Source organism: Falco rusticolus, chromosome 8, assembly GCF_015220075.1.
Source record: "Falco rusticolus isolate bFalRus1 chromosome 8, bFalRus1.pri, whole genome shotgun sequence".
NCBI classification, from domain to species: domain Eukaryota; kingdom Metazoa; phylum Chordata; class Aves; order Falconiformes; family Falconidae; genus Falco; species Falco rusticolus.
In genome coordinates, this window is record NC_051194.1 from 1,737,193 (window position 1) to 1,755,363 (window position 18,171).

General features: G+C 38.9%; 1 protein-coding gene across 8 annotated transcripts in view; it reads left to right on the plus strand.

Moving 5' to 3' along the window:
- The window catches only part of AFF4 (AF4/FMR2 family member 4), a 54,176-nt gene that overhangs the window by 18,618 nt on the left and 17,387 nt on the right, over positions 1-18,171 (plus strand). For 6 of the 8 annotated variants that reach the window (XM_037397581.1, XM_037397575.1, XM_037397577.1 and 3 more), the window contains exons 2-12: positions 397-523; positions 1,884-2,675; positions 3,998-4,042; positions 4,992-5,078; positions 10,390-10,426; positions 11,908-11,956; positions 13,329-13,349; positions 13,909-13,963; positions 14,993-15,030; positions 15,397-15,559; positions 16,099-17,016. In XM_037397581.1, coding sequence (XP_037253478.1) covers positions 397-523; positions 1,884-2,675; positions 3,998-4,042; positions 4,992-5,078; positions 10,390-10,426; positions 11,908-11,956; positions 13,329-13,349; positions 13,909-13,963; positions 14,993-15,030; positions 15,397-15,559; positions 16,099-17,016 — 2,332 coding nt within the window. Of the gene's footprint in view, positions 1-396; positions 524-786; positions 912-1,883; positions 2,676-3,997; positions 4,043-4,991; positions 5,079-10,389; positions 10,427-11,907; positions 11,957-13,328; positions 13,350-13,908; positions 13,964-14,992; positions 15,031-15,396; positions 15,560-16,098; positions 17,017-18,171 lie in introns of those variants that run through there. The other 2 variants (XM_037397582.1, XM_037397576.1) reach the window with 2 other exon arrangements.

Genomic DNA, 18,171 nt, shown 5'->3' on the forward strand with positions numbered 1-18,171 from the left:
GAACATTTGGGGGATGTGGAGGAGAAAAAGTCTTTTAGAAATGAATGGGAGATGTGCAGCGTGGGTTGAAATAGCTGCATGATTCAAGAAAGGGAAATGGACTGAAATAGTTACTTGCCTGAGGACTTTGTGGATTATTTTTTTCATTTTTGATTATTACTGCCTAAACTTTCCCTGTTAGAAGCTAGCTGTAGATTGTGGGTTTATAGCTCTTTGAAGTATGAGGTGTCTTGAATGGGACAAACATTTTTCAGTTTTGAGGAGTTAGAGTCCGCATCAGCAGGAGGTTCTTAACTGAAGTCATTCTTTTGGCAGAACAGGTACAGGGGCTCGCCGTGTATGCTTGCATCCCTCCTCATTTCCTTCTGTGATCAGAAATTATTCTTTTGTTCATAGCAACATGAACCGTGAAGACCGGAATGTGCTGCGTATGAAAGAAAGGGAAAGGCGAAATCAAGAAATTCAACAGGGCGAAGAAGCCTTTCCACCTAACTCGCCTCTCTTTGCTGAACCATACAAAGTTGTGAGTTTATGGAGTTCTTACAAATGCAGTTTTTATAGCAGAAGTCGTATGCAAATGCATACTTTGTTTTTATCTGCCTTCTTTTTAGATCTGCGGCTCTTATGTCAACCAGGTATTTAAGCAGGACTTGAAAATAAGGGTGGACAGTTGCTAACCAGCTCTGCTGGCAGATGTATAATAATGCGTACGAAGGAGGGGGGGGCTGCTTTGCAGGGAGTGAGAAAAGGGATGATAAAACCATCAAATTGTTTTGCTTTCTTCAGCTTTTGCTACAGTGACTTGAAACAAACTGTCCATTTGTGTCCAAATCACCCCAGATTGCTTTTTTTGGGGTACTTCAGCCTGTTCCTAGACTTACATTGATTGAAGGTTAGAAAGCCAGACCTGGGTAAGTTCAGCAAGAGAATATTTAAATAGGAGGTTAATTTTAAATACTGAAATGCCTGATATGATAGAATTACCAGCTTTAACCAGTAGGCCAGTTGTTTGTTTCTGATTTTTTTAGTTTGTTTGGAAGGGGTTGACTCTCTTACCTTGTACAGCTTTAAGCCTGTGCTAGGTTTCCTTCCCAGTTTGCTTTGCTAAGCAGAAGTGAAAAAAAATAACCTAGTTCTGGTACAGCTAAACCAGTACCATTTAAGATTTTGATTATCTAGCTCAAAACTCAACTTTGAAAGCAAACTCGTTCCGTTATCGCAAGGTTTGCAAGAAGTGAAGTACCGTGACTGAAAACTGTCTTCCTTCAGGAGGAAAGCTGACAATTTTTTTTTTTTTAAATTTCTGTCCTCCTGTCACTTTACTGTATTTGATAACCAAACCCTGTATGTATGAGGTTAACTAAAGCTGGTAGGGATGCAGGGGTAGTGATACAGTATACCTGATTTTGAAAATAAACAGGTTATATAAGAAAGAACCCTTATAACTGTTGGTAACAAGAGTTATGCCAGTATAAATACCAATTAAAAATTACATGCAGTGGTGAGTTTAAGCTGATTTTATTTTACTGGTAATTAAAACTTCTTAGACTAATGCATTCTGTATTAGAGAAACAGTCTTTAAGGTGACAGTAGGCATCTACAATTTTTAAACTTGAATCCAGCTCACCAGTGCATTATCTGAAGCACTGATTAGTGCTGTTTCTACTGTTCCTGCTGCTGAAGTATGTTTTCCTTATGTTTTAGGAGGTTAAATTACTGCTTTAAGAACTGCAATTGGGAATTGGAAACAATGGCAAAAAAGACATGGATGCTAGCCGTGATCTTAGCCCTGAAGTTTAGATAGTGGTCAGATCAATTAACTGAAAGTAAAGTTGTGATTTTTTTTTTTTTTAAAGCATTGTTTTTTAAAATTATTTTCACAGACTAGTAAAGAAGACAAATTGTCTAGTCGTATTCAGAGTATGCTTGGTAATTATGATGAAATGAAGGATCTTATAGGAGATAGATCGCTACAAAAGCTTGTTGGAATTCCCAAACCAACTGTACCATCAACACCAGATGAAAAATCAAACCAAAGTTTCTTTGGTGATCAGAGACATAATACTAGCTCACATCAGAGCAGCAAATGGACTCCTGTAGGACCAGCACCTAGCACTTCCTCACAATCTCAGAAACGGTCCTCGGGCTTACAGAGTGGACATAGTAGTCAGCGTGGCAGTGGCAATAACACTAGCAGTGGTGGCCAGAGGCATGACCGCGACTCGTACAGTAGCAGCAGCAGCCGCAAAAAAAGCCAGCATGGGTCTGAACACTCCAAACCCCGTTCTTCCAGCCCTGGAAAACCATCTACTGTTTCTTCTTTGAGCTCCAGCCATTCAAGATCTCATGGAAATGATCACCACAGCAAAGAACATCAACGTTCAAAATCTCCCCGGGATCCTGATGCCAACTGGGACTCTCCCTCCCGTGTACCCTCATTTTCAAGTGGACAGCACTCTAATCAGTCTTTTCCACCTTCACTAATGTCCAAGTCCAGCTCAATGTTACAGAAACCCACTGCGTACGTAAGGCCAATGGATGGACAGGAATCCATGGAACCAAAGTTATCCTCTGAACACTACAGTAGTCAGACTCACAGCAGCAGTGTGAATGAGCTGAAGCCTAGCAGCAAAGCACATCTAACCAAGCTGAAAATACCTTCTCAACCACTAGATGTAAGTTGCTCTCTGTTTCCTGGTTGCTTAAACCTAAGTTCCTTTGGGCTGGGATTTTCCAGCTGCTTTAAAATCCCAATCTACATAACCAAAATTTAGTTTTTGGTAAACACTGGATTTTTTTTTAATTACACAAAGCATCTTAAACTTATGCAGTGAAAACCTGTATTTTAAATGGGCAATGTGCAAAAGTGTTTTTTTCCTTCTGTTTCTTCCGTATGAATACGATGATTTTTATTAAATAATGGCTGTGAGACTTTCAGAAAGGCTAACTTAACCAAGAGAGGCTAATTTTTGTAGAGTAGGATATTCACAAATACTTTGACAAGCTAGATACATATATTGTTATTACTGGGAGCCATGTTGTCTTAGGCTAGTGATAGTATCTGCATGTATCGGATTTTCTTTTGAAGTGTGTAGCAATTACTAGATGTGATTATTTCATCTTCACCTAGGGAAAATAAGGTAACCCTAAAGCACACCAAATTGAACAGGGTTCAGAACTTTTTATCAGTTATGCTGGATACAAAACACTATTGGGTTAACAACTTTTAGTAGTTTGGTAATTTTTGAATCATTAAGGCACAGACTCTTGACTACAGCTCACTTGCAAGGAGAGCATCTCCTGTTTAACTGCTTGAATTGTGGTAGCTAGAGAAAAGCCTTTGTTCCTGGGATTTCAACAAATAGCAAAATAAGATCCAGGACACAGGTAAGAATTAGAAAATTATTTTCTTACTTGCAAAGACTTGACATGCTAATGCTGATGCAGTGAATCGTATAGTAGCTTTGCTTCCTTTTTGCTTGTAGCCATCAGGGATGCAGAAGATTCATAGTTTCATAATTATTGCTGTTTCTAGAGTCACGCTGTAATGTATGTTTTACTTCATAATGCAGTTTGTCATTACTGGGCTTTCACGGTCATGCATTGGAATTCAGATATTATCCAGTGGCATCTTCCAGGAAATGATTGAAAGCTACGATTCTCTTCCCCCCGCCCCCCCCCCCCCCCCCCAAGTTTATAATATCAAACTGCCTGTGATCACTTTAACTGTCAAGTGAAAAGTAAGACGTTATTGTCAACTTTTTATAGATCTCATGTATTGCTTTTCAGAACTGGATGTGACTCATACCATAAACTATGGATCTATCTGATATTAAAATTAACGTTGCTGAAAAGAAGTAGCAAGATCTGTTTGTATCTATATAGAGTCCATATGAATCATGATAAGAATTGAAGGCTTTTTAAATGTTTCTAGCCCCTGGAATCTTTTAAGGAAAATTTGCTTTAGGAGAAGTTAATCTTGAGTTTTGATTTGTAGGCATCAGCGTCTGGTGATGTGAGCTGCGTGGATGAAATTCTGAAAGTAAGTTCTCTGTGGTTTTGTTCATAGCTTACTTACTGAAAATGCAAACATTGCTAAAGAGGTGGAAAGTACTCTGCAGTTGATTAGTGCCTCTTAAATTGACTTGGCTGCAAGTTGTTACAGGAGGGCTCTTCAATTACTCCTCTAGTGCAGGCAGACCAGGGAAAACTGGAAGCAGAGCGGTGTGAGCTGGGTACTGAGCGTTGCTGGGTATGCACATCATCTTCTGGATATCCTCACTGCATTCGTGTTCTTCTAGGCCTCCTCCCTGTTAACCTAACCAGAATTGCCCATTTCTTCCACCAAAATACAGTCCTGACATTCTGATAATCTGTAGTAGGTTTTTTCCTACCCCACAGCAAAACTTTCCCTTCTCTTCTACCCAGGTTATTTTCTCAAGTCTTTTTACCCCTCATGTGATCCCCCTGGTTGTATGTCTACCATCACAAAAGAATTGATCATGTTTCCCTTGAGCATTTCTGTGGCTTACCATTTGCTCTCACCTTTGGTACTGCATGGTCCTTGGAGATGCTCTGAGAGAATACAAGACACTTTCTTCCCAGCTTCAGGCATTTGATGTTTCCCCGTTTTCCTCAAACTTTATAGGCTTTCCTTTCATAGGATTCTTCTTGCTATCCTTGTATGCTACGTGTGCTATTCACAATCTTAAGTGATCAGACTCTTAAATTCTGCTGGAGTTTATGTTCAGATCTGCTTGTTATTACAGCTTAACTGTCTTATCTCACGGCTGACAATTTGAAATCTAGGTTTATATGCAGAATCTTTGTTCCACATTTGGGAAATTAATATTTGAATATAAAGCTTAGTGAAGTGTGGACAGTGAACTGAAACCTGAGAGACAGGGTAGCCATTTGAGTCAAGATTGTAACATGAAATCTTTGCTTTTTAATTTTGTTAATAGCTTTCCTTTTTTTTTTCCTGGTTGTAGGAGATGACCCATTCTTGGCCTCCTCCACTGACTGCTATTCATACACCATGCAAAACTGAACCGTCAAAATTTCCTTTTCCAACAAAGGTCAGTGCTGTAGTCAAATACTGAATGCTGTTGAAAGAGTAACTCCTGTTAAAGATCAGGATTTTGGAACTCTTCTAAATTCAGTTCTGCATAGTTCTGGGTTTGTTTTAGTGCTTTGCATCTCTTTTATCTTGCTTCACCACAACATTTGTCAGCAGTAACCTTATGGAAAATGTCAGCATTTTTTCTCTGGTTTACACACACAGAGCAGTTTGCAAAGATGTCTATAATGTAACTTTCCTTTTACTACTTAAACCTTGTTTCATAAATTCAAACCTTCTTCAGGATACTTCTGAGGTTTGAAAATGCCATTGAGCCTTTTTCACTGTTGGGGAAACACTTTGCACCATTTTGTGTAGAACCAAACAAGTGCATTTACCTCTGTCTAGCAAAGTAATGGAGGCTGACTGGTAAATGCTAAGCAATTTTAAATGTACTTTGCTGCATCAAATGAATTTTCCTCATTATTTTGAAGTCTATTAATAGTTCTATTAGATTTTACATTTTCAATTTAGAAAAAAAACCAAACCAATTTTAAAATTGGATGTTTTGCTAAAGAAATTTTCAGATCACTTGTTCAAAAAGGTCCTCTTCCTAACCTCCCATGTACTTAATAACTACTGAAGTGTTTAAGCTATTAATTCTAAAGAGAAATCGGTCACTCTTTGCTGCTGTTGACAGCACAGGGCACGTTTCCAGGAGACCTGCTTGAGCTGACACCTCTGAGGAAGGAGTTCTTTTGCTCTCAGCTGCCTGCTTGCTCCCCTGAGGCTGGATCTGGCAGCCCCAGCAGCAGGATTTCAAGGCAGACTGGCACTGGTGATTGTTTGCCTTGAAATACACTCTGCAGTGAGCAGTATCTCGGAAGCTGATGGGGTAGGCAGGGTAGAGATAGGCAGGGTAGATAGCGGTGGGTAGCAACTTCAGCGAGTACAGTTCAGCTTGCGATAGCTGACTCACTCAAGGATCCATGTTTTGCTTCCTGTATCTACTGATTACCAATAAAAGATTTGACAATAAAATTTTTCTCCAGAGTCAACATCTCTCTGAAATGGATTGGGGTACTCCACCCCTAATTTGGCATAACTTCAGAGTGAAGAAATTACGCTGTTTATCTTTTGAAAGTTAACTTCATAATAGTTAAGACTATGCTTTTTCTGACCAGACTGCTCTTCTGGAGCACCGCTGGCTGCTGTCAGTTTCCTGTTTGATCCAAATCACTCCTCAAAGCAGGACAGTTCAGTGAAGGATTTCAAGACTTCCTCACTGAGGTCTCTAGTGTAATCCGTTTTACGTGAATGCTTTGACATCACCTTCTTTTGGTCAAAAGTTCGGCTAGCATGTTGTAAGTGCACATCCACAGAACTCCCTCGGGCTGGTGTGAAGTTAAATGGTTCAGGCTCTCACACTGGCAGCAAACCCCAGGGCTATGGGCAGCCCTGGTGTCATTGCCCTCGGCGCTCCGTGCTCCTGCTCACTGTCTTGCTTGCTTCTCTCCAGTGAGCTGAAAATGCAGAACATACTATGTGGTTCTCAGCTGTGCTTTTGAGGACGTGTCTAGAAATAAATCTTGTCATTTGTTTTCTTAACATTAGATCAATATTAATCTTGCGTATGTTACTTTTAATCAGGTTTATTTGCTGTGTTGTATAAAACTGTGAACTTGGAAACGATTCTTACCTGTTACTGTAAAAAAAAAATAATTAAAAAACCCCACACCTCTCCTCACCGGCAGAGGTACTTATTCCACTGCTTTGAATACTTATTCCTGAACCTTTGGGGAGATGTTTTCCCTTTGCACATTTTTGAGCACATTTGATTATGGGGCTGCTAGAACTGCTTGTTCCTGTGTTTCTCTGGTATTTGACTCCGTTTGGGAAGAAAGGTGGTGTGCAGAAATATGTGTCTTTGACACAGAGAGAAACTATGTAAGATTGCACAGCCTTGTTGACATTTGAACAAAAAAGGTAGGTTGTGTTTCTTTGAACCTATCAAGCTGGATTGTATTTCTTCACCCAGTTTGCAAAAAATTCCATTTATGGCTGCTCTGAGTCTTTTGACTTTCTGCCAGCTTTTTCTATTTTGTGGCTGCACATCTTAGCCATGGAACTTTGTCAAATTCTCTCTCTGCATCCAAAGCCTATAATTTCCTCTGCCTTCTCCCCTCTGTCATTCTTGGCAGCAGCTCTTTGCAGAATTCCAGTGAGTTAGTGAGCCATAGGCTTGTGCAGTCTGGACCCAGAGCAGAATTCAAAAAACAAAACAAAACAGTGGTTTACTTTAATCATGCAGTACTGTTCATGGAAAGCTTGTTCTCTTTAATACTGTGCTCAGTTTATTTACAAGTAATATGCTGAAGTGTTCCACAGCATTCCTCTTTTGTGCAGAAGTTTAGTATGTTTTGCCTGTGCACGTAAAATTAAGCTCCCTTTGGTGGACCAGTTGAATTTATGTTTAAGACACTTGGGATTAGGATCATTTTCCCCATGTGTAGGTAGTGAGTAGCTTGAAGGAACCCGAACTCCTGACAGGGGCCTCTCTGATTACTATAAACCTATCTAATAGTTTTCAGGAAGTCTTTGAATCAGAAGATAAAACTTCTGATTATGAAAATAGGTCAGGGAAAGTTTTATGGATGCTATTAAAAAAATGTTGATTTCTGAGTCTTGATAAAAAAATGTTATCCAATGACCTAACACTCTGTAATTTTACCCCCTGTAACTTTTTTTAAGCCATGGACTTACAATCAAAAAATACTGGTGTGTTTGTAAAGTATATTAAAAATCCCAGCTGTCTGTTAGAGTGAAAGTTTTTCATTTCAAACTAGCATGAGAGGTTTGGCAGTTTTCGAATCTGCATACCTGTGCAGTGACCTAGAGGCATCTCCGAAGAGGTGGATTCTGTCTCCAGGTTTGCTCAGCATCTGCCCTGTGCTGAAGTTCCCGAGAAGATCCCTTGATCTGCTGTAATACAGAAACTTGCTTCTGAGAAATGAAAATGACATCTGACCTGAGATTTCAGACATTAAATGGAAATGGGTCCCATTCAGCACAACCGGGGCTGCAGCCAAGCTGGTAACCTGCAGATGTGAATTGGTACCCGACTGCCATTCTGCGCAGCTGGCGAGCGTTTTTCTCTCCACCTTTTGTGTTTGAGTACAAGCTGCGATTTTGTTTCCTGCTTCAGTGTCTTCAGTATCTAACCCCAGCAGTCTATTACACTTCGGTTAAAAGGGTTTCCTTCCTTTAAGGTGTTTTTAATTTCTTCTTTCTGAAGTAGGCCTTTAGAAGATATTGCTATAAATAACTTCGGAGTTGAAAGTACAGCTTTTTTTTTTTTTTAATCTCCAAGTTTCTTAAAGAAATAAGTATTCAAAGACAACACAGATGGCAAGAGAGATGGAAAAAGTTGCACATTTAAACATAACGCCTCGTTAAAGTGCACTTAACTGAAAGACTGCACTATGCCCTAGTAATAGGAAGTTGCCTGAAGTGAGCAGTTAGGCCGGTTTTCTGCAGAATTTGTGATACATCTATTGGTAAGAATGGGTGCCAGTTCCTCATCCTGTGCTCACCCCAGTGCAGTTATTCTGTGGGTGTGGTGTTTGATTACTGTGTGGTCTTCACTTCTTTTTTTGACTTACAGTTTGTCAACTTGTCAAAGCTGACAGTGGAAAAAGGCAATCAGGGAATTGTACTCATTGTACCTGTGTAAAAGATAAAAATCAGTTAATTAATTTTGAAGGAAGTGTAGCTGTTTCTTTCCGTTGAAGTCATAAGGCTTCTCTCCAACTTCATCTTTGCTTTGCACTTTAAACATAGGTTAATTTTATTTTTATTGTACCTTCCTTTCTTTCAGTTAGTAAAGATTAGAGGCATTTGAAACACCTTACAAGCAAGTTCCTTACCAAGTTCACAGTCAACAAAATACTTGTTCAATGCATTATTGCAACTGCTTTTACTTTTAAGGGAAATTAGAAATTTCCAAGTGTACTTTGCTGTGTAAAGCTTTTCTGTGTTAAAAAAATTATATAAATTTATAAATTGCGTATATAACTGCTGCATGTCACTAACTTGGCTGCTTGAGAAAACTTGTTCGCAGGTATAACAAAAAAACCTGGAAATAATTATTGAGTTGTCATTCTGGTTTGCCATTGCCAGAGCATTGAAGTAAAATATGCATATGTAACTTTATGAATAGAGTCAAATATTTTCACTTTTTATTTATGGGGCCATCATTTGTCCTCATTTTAAAATGAGGTCAGGAAGGTCCTATTTTAAAATGGCACTCTAGCCTAGAAGTAGGTTTCCAGTAATTTGGTAGCCTCTTCGTATTTGTTTGCTAAAACAATATTTTAGGGTTTAAAAAAAATAATTACTATGTCCTGGGAGTCAGAATTGGGTTTTCTGGAATGGGAATACTGAAGATGATACAAGTCCTAAATTTTGCAAGGCTTTATCTTTCATGGCTAGATGTATAGGTAACAGACTCATTATATGTCAAAGGAAGTTACATATCATTGTTTAGTTGGTTTTGTACTAATGAATTGTCTGATTACATGAAGATCTGGCCTTTGCAGAAGAGGAACGATGCCTTTACCAGGGACTTGTGTGCAGCCATTGCCAAAACGGGGGTTTGGGCAGGCTGTGCAGAGCTCTTCAGCTTTTAAGTTTTGTTGTCTTTTAGGTCCCTTTGTTGACAAGGTGGGCTTTTGTGGGGTTTTTTGGTTTTGTTTTTTTGTTTTTTTTTTTTTTTTTGTGGTGGTGGTATTGGTGGTGTTGCTGGTTTGGTGGGTTTTTTTGTGGGGGGTGGGGGAGATTGTTACTGTACTCATTACTTGTCTACCACAGTGGGGAGTGTGTGGAAAAGAAAAATGCAGAGAAAAGTCTTTGAATGCAAATACATAAAAATAGTAGCAAAGTTGTTGTGTAAGAAAGATAAGGAAAAACGTACTGAACAGTTCCTCTCCATGCTAAACGTACATGAAGCTAGGGTATATGGAAGTTACATAGGAATTTTGGAGTTTCAGCTCTTGTGTAGTACAGCTGCACACGGCCTTTCTTAAAACGAAGCAAGTGGGAGAGCTGAGCGATGGAAGAGGAGCGTGAAGCTCCCCTTCCCTGGTATGGCTGGTGAGAGGAGCTGGGCCCAGATAAAGAATCACTCTTTCTCTTTTGTTGTTAGGTTTTTTCCTTTTTTAGAGGTTAGGTGCCATCCTTTCAGTAGAAAGAATATCTTGCTCACAGCATGTTTTTTGATATGTTAAAATTCCCAGTGAAAAAAACCCGCTTGTGATCTTTTATTCCCATAGGAGTCTCAGCAGTCCAGTTTTGGCACTGGAGAACAGAGTAAGTATATTAAACTTCCTGTAAAATGTTTAATGTTTTTGTTTCATGCTTTTTAGCGAATGAGATTTTCCAGACTGGTCATAGGATGGAGTCTAAGTTAAGATTAGCTGTACTTTCTCAAGTTTTAACCTGTTTAAACCTGATTTTCTTTTGCATTTCTTGTTGAAATCTAGAAAGTTATGACTGAGTTGCGAAGTTGTTACCATCTTCTAGAAAATACCCTGCATTTTTAATCTGTCATGTTTTCTAACTCTTGAAAAAAAAATGCCATTATGATTGATCTAACTGAATATAGCTGAGTACAAAAACAAAACACCCTTTAAAAAAAACAGCTCCCTGCTTAGAAACACATTAGAAACCAAAATAATGCTTATGCTTATATTTCAATAGAAATGGCACATTGCAGTTTCACTGTTCATTTTCACGTTGTCATTTGAAAATCGAGAGAGAGAACTGGTCAAGAACTCATACAGTAATATGCTTACTAATATCCTTGAATTTCTTTTCCCACAATGCATTTTCAGATTTTGGACAGAAGCTGCTTTTATTTCTCTTTAACTATATCGTTGTTTTGAATATTACTGAAATTAATAATTTAACACAGGTTACATACCAGGTAACATTGAATTGATTTGTGCTGTTACCTTCCAAAAGTCTTTCTGCTCCCTCTTGAAGTGGTGAAACAGATGAAATAGTAAAAGAAGAGCGGTTTAGTCTTAGATATTCACAAGCAGCTTAATCTAAACACCTGATACAGTAGGGAATTAAGGAAGCAAATTAGAACTTAATTCCATAATGCTAAACCATAGGTTTACATTGTAGGAGCAACTATCTTTAGGTGTGTAAGTAAAGAGGCTCGGTTAATCAAAACGCAGAACCGGTTTTCAACTCCTGTTTGAATTTTCCAGGAAACTTTTGACAGCATCAGTTCTTGTTTCTGTTGAACTAAGCTTAGCTATTTGCCAGAATTAAAGGAAAGGGAGGGAAAAAGAACCCAAACTGAAAAGCTGTTTATATCAGTATGTATTCCTATTGCAAGAATTGGCTTTTGAGTTTGATTTCTGGATGTAAAGATTGTTTATGTGCTAAAAAGCTATGTAGGGATGCTGAAATATGTCAGACCTTGACTATTAGCTTGACAGGGTGATCTATACCCTGTATCCTGCACGTAGAAGGCAGTAGATTAATCTTGATAGAAGCAAGCCAGTTTTTCACACCATTAATAACAGATTAAGTGTGTATTGGTTTAGATTTTCTATAATCAATTTTCTTGATTAAATAATTCGCGCTATTTAGTATTTTATCTCTACATCTACTACTACTTCAGTCTGAGAGGGGATTGTACCTCATGTCAGCTAGTTATTACTCTCTCGTCTACTCAGCCATTCTTGGTTTATCCTAAGACCTTGTATTTGTGGCAACTTTGGAGTAACTTACTTTACTGGCTGAGTTTTCAACTGTGCATTTCTTTTTTCTTCTAGAACGATATAATCCTTCATCAAAAACATCCAATGGTCATCAATCCAAATCGTAAGTGGCTGTTGAGAAAACATTTTATGAACAATAGTCAAACTTCTAAGAGCTTTGGAAAGTAGCTGTTTCTTTTACTAGAATGTGCCAGTTCTTGCACGGACACTTAAGCAATACTTTTCCTTGACGGGCAGAAAACAGTGATCATCTTTAAGCAGCCATTTTCTGGGACGTTAGACTCAGTATTGCACACTGGAGTGAGTAACAAATACCCTGTGCTGCCTTTCTGTTCCCCTGTTTCTTGTCAGTTGTCAGGATAGGTGTGCAAGAGTTTGGGCCTTGGAATCAGCTTGTGAACCGGGAAGGTATCAGCATCCAAGAATGGGCAGGATGGGATGGGATTTAGCAAACGTGTGCATTGCAGAGCTGTGAGCTGGAAGCAGTTGCATGCATAGGCAGGAGAGGGAACTGTTTCATGTTGGGGGAGACTGTAAACTCTGCTTGGGGTCTAGTTGGGTTTGTTCTGCTCAGCCTCTTAACTGACAAACTTTTCTGTTAGTTATGCACACAGACCTCTAATGTTTTACATTGCTGATCATGCAGCTGGAAGGAAAAATAAAAACCCACTGGAATATTCTTGGTGCCTGTAGTCCACCTATCTCATACCTGAAAATCAACTATATGCTGTTAACAGATGGTTTCCAAACAAATATTTCTATGAAAGGTTTACCAGCCGATCGTATGTTTAATGAAAGTGGTTGTAGCTTCTGAAAGCTTGTTATTCTGAGTTAACATTTCTTGTGATGCAATCACAAAATGAAGTCTTGTTCTTCTGCTTGTCTGTGCATGTTGCAGGATTGGCAAGATTAAAAAGCACATGACCTATGGGAAGGGAGTAGAACAAAAAGAAACCCTCCTCAATTATTATAGTCTTACAGTCAGTTTCCTAAAAATGTGTTGTTAAGAAGATGCTGATACACAGCCAGTTCAACGAGGGGTAGAAAGAGAAGTTCGCCACTTGGCTTTGCTTTTGTCATAGCAGTGTAGGCTGCCGAGAAGGAACTCTGCTATTTCCGAAGCTGGGGAGTGGGACAACATCTAAGAACAATAGGTAGCGTAGGACATGTGTTGAACTGGGATGCACAGGAAGAAAGCCGAGGTGTGATGTTTACTGCGACAATACAGTTTTAAATAATTAGTAGGGAAAAAAAGAAGTGATTGTGATCTTAAAAAAAAAAAAAACAAAAAAACCAAAAAACCCCGAAACTTAAAAAAGGAGATAAATGCATCTTTTGTAAAAGGATAGAAATGAAAAATATTTCAGGAACTAGATCATAAAGGCTGATGTTTCTTTTCAGATAGTCAGTAGAACAGCTATACTGTGAAACTCAGAAGTATTAGAATTTAATCCTTTCTCATTTTCTTTCTCCAGATGTGAATCGAACCAGACAGAGTAAGATGTTTTATTTTTGTATTCAAAGGTGGTTTTCAATAAGCACAAAGGGCCTGTACCCTGCTATATGTTTTCAGTGTGTTCACATGTCGTTATTGTGAAATAATGTGTGTATGTATGACTACCATAAATAATTATGGCTTTGAATAATAATAAAATAATTATGACTTAGAACAGTTGTGCTGTTGCCATGAGACAGGAAGCAGCCACTAGTGTTGGCTTCCTTGATTCTATTTCAAACAATGTTCTTGGCCATTGTGTATTAAGGAGTTGAACACACATGAGTTAGCTCCTCCTGCATTAGTAAATTGTGTCAAATTTCCTTTCGAAATTTAACAGAATGGACTAGGGAGTCAGAGGACTAGAATCCTTATTCTTCTCTAAAGAATGACTTCAACTCACCACTCTTAAACATCAAATGTTAGAATGGTATCTTGTGGGTTTCACCCATGCAGCCTAATTTGTAGTATAAACAATAGCGTGTTGAAATATAGAAGAACGCTTTGAAAGTAATTAAAGTACGTGGAAAAACTTGTCTTACTTTCTCCCTTTTACTTAGTATGTTGAAAGATGACTTAAAACTTAGCAGTAGTGAAGACAGCGATGGAGAGCAGGTATGTTCATTAAATGAGAGTTTCAGAAAAACATAGTGAATGTATTCATGGTTCAGTACTTGAGCAGTGTTCAATATTCCAACAGCAAACCGAGCAGCTTAAGAGGAGATTTATGATTAAGAAACAAAAATCAAACAGAATGTTTTTAGACAAAACTCAGGTATTCCTAAATGGAAACTTTGGGAAAATTACCTGTTTTGTGAAAATGGTACACTTTTCTCTAGAAAAGCTCATTTTACTGATTCAGATGGGCTTTCTCTGAAGGTATATTGGCAATAGTGGATTTTAAAATATACGTAATGGCCTGCCATGTAAAGATCAAACCCTTCATGTTCTGCCACTCCAGCTAAAGAGTACATGGTGTGAACATCTCTGTGCATTAGTAGCTTTGGACTGTGTTTGGGATGATAAAGGATACTGTATCTGTAACTGGCAGTATAGCAGCACTTTGATTTTTATCAAAAAGTCTTTTTATTCTTCTTTGTCAATACTAACTTCATGCAGCTTCTGCCAGAAAAGGCATTTAGTGTGCTAAATTAAAAACACCTGTAGGGTCTGTGCTACCTAGCAGTAATCCACCCTCCTCTCTTGTTTTGTTTCTTTTCTTCCTGTTCCCAGTTCTTGTACTTGATTTTCTTCATGTGGAAAACTTTGAAGATAGTACTCAAAGTTAACTCCTAGTACTCTGAGCATCTCTGGAATATTGTAAAACGTTGAATCATCAGAGTCAAAAAGATGGAAATGGTATTAGTGAGTGGTGGAAACAGGGACTCCTAGAACTGTAGTCAGAATATATGGGACTCTGCGATAACAGACTGGTGGTGAAAATCTGGAGAAAATAACTCTGTGTTTCTTTCTGTGTAAGGAAAATGCAGCACTTTAATTTGTCTACAAGTACTGAATTAAGGTGCTATTCAGGCTAAATAATTTTAAAAATTGAAAGGCTCTAAATTGATGCTTTGCAACTTAATTGTATTTACAGTCATAAAATAAGTTCTAGAAGCTTCATGCTCTTTTTTCTAATTGCAGGACTGCGATAAGACAGTGCCAAGGAGCACACCTGGAAGGTAGGCATTCCTGGTAGATTGCAGCATAGAAAGTAGAGTGGTGATATTCAGCCCAGTCAGAGCTCTTGACTTGATCTCATTTCTAAAATTCATGGGGTTTTTTTGTCTTGTGTTAAAGCAAAAGGTGATTAGAATTTAATCAGTGATTAAATAGCTTATATCATACAAATTTTACTGACCACTTTGGCAAGCGGGGAAAAATAAAGGCTGTTGTTTGTTTCCAGGGTGACTGTGTTCAGTTATGTTTAATTTTCTAGTAACTGTTATTTAAAATAATACTTTTTTTTTCTTTCTAATGAAAGGACTTCTAGGATATATTTTTGCCTTGGATAGCATTTGTTTATTTTTCCTCATTTTTGTTTTCAGTAATTCTGAACCTTCACAGCATAACAGTGAAGGAGCAGATAATTCAAGGGATGACTCGAGCAGCCATAGTGGATCTGAAAGCAGTTCAGGATCTGACTCTGAAAGTGAAAGCAGTTCCAGTGATAGTGAAGCTAATGAACCATCACAGAGTGCTTCCCCTGAGGTAGGATTTGACATGTGTTTGGGCTGTTTTCATTAGCTTGGCATTAATCCTGAGTTTCGAAAGCAGAAAAGATTAATAAATGTAAAAGTGCTTTTTAAAAAAAAAGTAATAGACTGACAAATATGTGGTCAGTTTCCAAGATGGACTGTTCTTTTGCTGAAGTACCTGCAATTTGATATTGTAACAGTTCTCTATATAAGCATGCATTTGATGTTTGAATTTGAGATGATTTTTACTATCCGTTACCTGTTGGAGAGCAGAAGTTGTATGTGGCAACAGTAGCTTCAAAAAACTGCAGGCTTATAGTGTGGAAGGCTATGGCAGTACATGCTGCCTGTTGATGGCACCTGCTCCAGATGAAGAAATGAGGGCTGTTACTTGTACCTATATTCATCAACCTATATTTCATTTGTTGTTTATCTCAGATTTGTTATTTATCTCAGGTTTTTTGGCCCATAGCACAGTACAGCTGTCCCCTGAGAAGGTGGAAGAAATGTAAAATATTTTATCTAACACTCGTTTTTAAATTTTTTTTCTAGCCAGAGCCACCACCAACAAACAAGTGGCAACTGGATAACTGGTTGAACAAAGTTAATTCACATAAAGTGTCACCAGCTTCTTCCGTGGACAGCAATATCCCATCTTCCCAAGGCTACAAAAAAGAGGGACGGGATCAGGGGACAGGGAGCGGCTACACTGATCAAAGTGGATCCAAGGATTCGATTTCTTCTACACCTGGGCGAGATTCCAAACCCACCCAAAAGGGCTCAGAGAGCAGTCGTGGCAGGCAGAAGTCACCTGCCCAGAGTGACAGCTCGTCACAGAGGAGGACTGTAGGTAAAAAGCAGCCCAAGAAAGCAGAAAAGACATCTATTGAAGAACCTAGAGGAGGTCTTAAAATAGAAAGTGAAACCCCAGTAGACATGGCAACAAATATACCTTCAAACAGGCATAAGGCAGCCACAAAAGGCTCCAGAAAACCCAATATAAAGAAAGAACCCAAATCTTCCCCTCGGCCTACAGCAGAGAAAAAGAAATACAAGGCTTCGAGCAAATCTGCCCAGAAATCCAGGGAATTCATAGAAACAGATACCTCATCCTCTGATTCTGATGAAAATGAGAGCCTGCCTCCTTCATCACAAACACCCAAATACTCTGAGAGCAATAGGACTCCTGTTAAATCTTCCATGGAGGAGGATGATGGCTTTTTTCGGCAAAGAATGTTCTCTCCTATGGAAGAGAAAGAGCTTCTTTCACCACTCAGTGATCCTGATGAAAGGTACCCACTTATTGTGAAGATTGACCTGAGCCTCTTATCAAGAATACCAGGGAAGCCTTACAAGGATGCTGACGCACCCAAAGTGGAAAAGAAAAACGTGCCAGAGAAGCACGTGAGAGAATCCCAGAAGCAGTCGTCTGACAAAAGTTCTACAAAAGGCAAAAGGAAACATAAGCAGGTGATGATTTTGTAGAGATTTACCTGTTATTGGGGCCCCTTAGTGGATTGGTGCTGGTGTCAAGCATATAGCCCAGCAATCCAGATCATACCCAGTGTAGTGACTGAGCAATTCAGGAGGTGACTTTGGCTAGTTATTTTGTGTAGAACACATTGATCATCCCTATACTGTTATAGTAGAGACTACTGGGATTTTCTTAGGAGGTTGAACCTGTAGGAGTATTAGCACTGTAGCTGGAGTTCAGGGAGGTGGCACAACTGCTGTACCTCTGGGCGCTGCATGCCTCATGCCTCCACTTGATCTGGCAACACCTCCTGTTGCACCGCAGGCCAGCTCAGGCAGCTGATCCAATGGAAAATTCACCTGGCCAAAAAAAAGGCAGTATTCAGCTGGATTGCCTCCTTGAACCAGTGAATCATGTAACGTATTGCCAGGACAAGGGATGGGACAGAAATGGCCCTGGGGCATTGCAGCAGCAGAAACCATAATGTCAGGGGTGCTCCTTTACTGGGAGCAGAAGGCTCTCTCCATAACAATGTTTAATCTTCTCTAAAAAAGCATTTTATCTTTTCAACTATAAACAAAGAGCGGGAATGCCTGAGTGCAGTAAAATGGGACAGGACTCAAATGTGGGAGCTGAATAGAAGTAATACTCCTGGAGTGTTACTCCAAGTATCATTGGAGACAATGGTAAGAAGTAGCTGGTGGTGTAATTTAAACTGCTTTTAGAAACCTCAAAACATATACAGTCTGTATAAAGAGCAAACTTGTGCCTGTCAGATGGACTCAGTGATCCAGTGAGTTTTTATAAATTTTGGTTTCCCTGATGTTAGGACTGTGAAGCCCTGGTTCAGGGATTCAAAAATTGCCATGCTACTCTGGATTTCATTCTCAAAATTTCATTTTGACAGAGATTTGGCAGCGGTTGTAAGACTTTGTTGACATGTGGAATCAAAGGATTATATGATATCATTTAGAGTCATTTGACCCTCTAGAGGAGATACCTAATTTCAGTTAAACCAGTTTTCCTACTGAGCAACCTAAGTAAACTTGATTGCTTACTGAAATTGGTGTTGCCTAGGAGACTTGACATGTAACTGCAAACAGAAGAACAGTACAGGAGAAACCCAAGATTCCTATTTTGTCTGGATGACA